A 3,219-nucleotide genomic window follows, 5' to 3' on the forward strand; every position below is an offset into this window, starting at 1 on the left:
GGTGTGGGGGAAGTGGCGGTCCTGGAGGCGGACCAGCAGCCGGCGCAGGGCTGCGTCACCAAGGAGGGCGTGGTCCGGGACGCACCAGCTCCAGGACGGGGCTGCGCCGTGAAGGAGGCGGTCGTGGACGCACCGTGTGGCCCGAGGCCACCATGGGCCCGGCCCCGAGAGCGTCTTCCACGGCGGGCGGGCCGACGCCGGGGGCGACCCCCCCGACCGTTGCACTGGTCAGGCCGACGCCGGGGACGACCCCCCCGACCGTTGCGCTGGTCAGGCCGACGCCGGGGACGACCCCCCGACCAGGAAGGCCCGGAGGATTCCGGGCTTCCTCTCCCGCTTCGAGGGGGCGGGGGGGGGGGAGTAGGCTCGTTCCGGACGGACCCCGGCTCGAGATTGGCGTTGGGGGTGTGTGGCCGGGTGGAGAGGTTGACGGGACACGCACCTGTGTCCCATCCACCTGAGTGGCTGCCACGCCTCCACCCGGCCTGCCTTTATAACGCAGAGCTGGAGAGCAGAAAAGGGTCGGAGGAGCTGCTGCCAGGCAGAGGTGCTTATGCACTGTGTGTGGGTGGTCTGGGTGTTTAATTGAGAAATAAAAAGGGTCTGCACAAGCTTCGTGTCTCTCCATCCTTCGGGCGGGCCCCCGTGGCACGCACCCTGCCACACTGATATAACAAAGTAAAAGAGTGAAAGAGCCGTCGGCTCGCTTTGGATCGCGGCTGTAACGACCAAACACACAGTAAAGCATGAATTATGGTTCTGCGTTAAATCGACGCAGAGCCTACAGCGTAGGGTACGTGGCGACGCGCAAGGTACGGTGCGTGTCGCCGCGTACCCTACGCCGTAGGCTCTGCGTCGATTTAACGCAGAACCATAAACAGCCTTAAACCACAAACACTCACACAGACGGGTCGGATCGAAACACAGGTTTTATTCCCCACTTCTCCAGCTAAACGCAGTTGCTGGCCAGCTCTCTGCGGTGCAATTAACCCCAATCTTCAGATAAAACTAGTTTGTTGAGGAAAAAATATTAACTCTATTTGTAGCTGCAGAGGAAAAAAATAATCTCACGAGGAAAACAAAAATATTGCTCACGCCTCTTCAACATAATATAGCAGTCAAAAAAAAAGAAAAGAGAAGTAAGAGGGATACAAAACATGTACTGTATGTTGTACTATTATACTAATTTATTGAAACACATGGCTCTTCAGGGATTCAGGGATCTCTTAGGGATTTCATATGGATCCAGACCGTTAATAATCATTATTTTCTCCATATACCGCTCCCTGGCTTCCTTGTTTAAGGTATCCCGGTAAATTCCAGTTCCTTTCCAGCAGTTTAACATCTTTTTTTTGCGTTCCTTCTGTTCACTTGGTGAAACAGAAAAGCGTCCTGTCTTCTCTCATCAAAACAAATGCAGCGACGGGACAGGAGTTTTCCAGCAGTACGCGCTGGTGCTCATGGGAAACGTAGTGTTCTTTCTGGTAAAACACTACCGATTTTGTCCACAAGATGCCGCCAAACTCAGAAAAGCTGAAAGTTACGTTGTGCTGCTTTAATATAATATATTAATTAATGTATATTATTACATGTATAGTATTACATATATTATTAATGTATTAATATAATATAATTACATAATATATATTAATATAAACATCCATGGAATGCACGGACACGGCTGTGACGTCATCCGTGACGTCACGCCCAGAAAGAGACTTTTCTTTGACTTTTCTGGCCGTTATAAAACATTTTTGACGGATATAAAGTCCATGACTTAAAAATATAGAATACAAAGATTAGTAATTGCCGGTGATTACAGCTGGAGGTTCCTGTGAACAGTTTTAGAGGCTTCTCTTTTACTATTGCGGTCTATGGGAAAAGAGCTTTCTGGGCCACATGGGATTTTTTGTTGCAGTACCGCGGCTGGCCACTGGGAAAAATCTGTGTGCCTGCTGAGTGCGAGATTCGGGGGCAGGTGTGGAGACTGAGGGAGCTGAGTGTGAGTGGCAGATGACCACACCCACGCCAGCACACGACACAAAACACAGGGAGTGACACAAGGAAACACAAGGGAGGGGAGAACACAGGGAAACACAGGGAAACACGGAGGTACAGCCATGGCTGTAACACTTTTTTTTGTGAATTTATTATTTTGTGTTCTGTGCTGTGTCTTTGTTTTGACGAGTGTGAATAAACACCAATACTTGAAGTTTGGATCCCTGTGTGTTTACAGAACTATGACAAAAGTATGACCTCAAACTGACCTAGCCTACCTTGTGCACAGAGAAAGCAAAAGCCAGATGTGTTTTGTATTCATACCAAAAGTGTGTAGTTGGCACATTATGTGCTTAGTAAATGATGGCATGTGTTTACTGTTTGATATGAAAACACCATTTTTACTAAGGTGTGAAGAGTTAATCAAGCTGTGTTTGCTTTTGTAAGAGAACGTTTTGATAATTTGGTGAAAGGTTTTCTCATTTGTGTGTATGGTTTAGCAAAAATAGCCAATGTTGCAAAAAATGTGCTTAAGCATTCAGAAAAAACTGTAATAATAATAATAATAATAATAATAATAATAATAATAATAATAATAATAATAATAATGTAGCCTATCCGCCTATGGGTAAAGACTTTTTTTCCCCTCTTTTGTCCTGTAGCTTCCCCATACCTCTTGCCCTCGCGCCGCCTATGCGTATATATATTAAATATAGTAACAATGCACACATATATGCCTTAGGTAAAAAGGAAAAAAAAAAGGTGTGGCTGAATAACAAGACCCAATGAACACTCTTTACCAGAATGTTCATATTTGTATTGTCTTCAGGGATCATATTACAAGTCACTGCACCATCAAGAGAATCAGACACGCTAGTGGACACCTTCACTAAAGGGTGAGTAGTGGGATGATAGAGTAATCTTTAGCTTTCATGACAAACCAATGTACATCAGGATCAAAATAATCATGCTGGCTTAAACTTTTGCTATATCCCATACTGATTTGGTAAAAAAAAAAAAAGAGCTGTAATGAATTTGGAGTAACATTCAGGGCTTGAGGGGAATAAAAGACTTGAAGTCTATTCATACACGTATTTGTACCATTTTTAGTATTTTCTGTGCCTGTTTTCAGTTCAATAGCTCTGGGCGACACAGACACAAACCTTCAGATGCCATGGCAACATTCAGAAGATTCCTGATGTCCATCCTGTTTGTTGGATC

General features: G+C 45.8%; 1 protein-coding gene across 1 annotated transcript in view; it reads left to right on the forward strand.

Moving 5' to 3' along the window:
• Positions 1 to 2,856: 2,856 nt before the first annotated feature.
• Positions 2,857 to 3,219, forward strand: part of LOC133423351 (carbohydrate sulfotransferase 12-like) — a 6,784-nt gene continuing 6,421 nt past the window's right edge. The window contains exons 1-2 of the mRNA XM_061713540.1: positions 2,857 to 2,894; positions 3,131 to 3,219. The exon at positions 3,131 to 3,219 is cut by the window's right edge and continues 47 nt beyond it. Of these exons, the coding sequence (XP_061569524.1) occupies positions 3,173 to 3,219 (47 nt within the window). The 5' untranslated portion in view covers positions 2,857 to 2,894; positions 3,131 to 3,172. The remainder of the gene's footprint in view (positions 2,895 to 3,130) is intronic.

The sequence above is a fragment of the Cololabis saira genome, chromosome 22, assembly GCF_033807715.1.
Source record: "Cololabis saira isolate AMF1-May2022 chromosome 22, fColSai1.1, whole genome shotgun sequence".
Classification (NCBI taxonomy): Eukaryota; Metazoa; Chordata; class Actinopteri; order Beloniformes; family Belonidae; genus Cololabis; species Cololabis saira.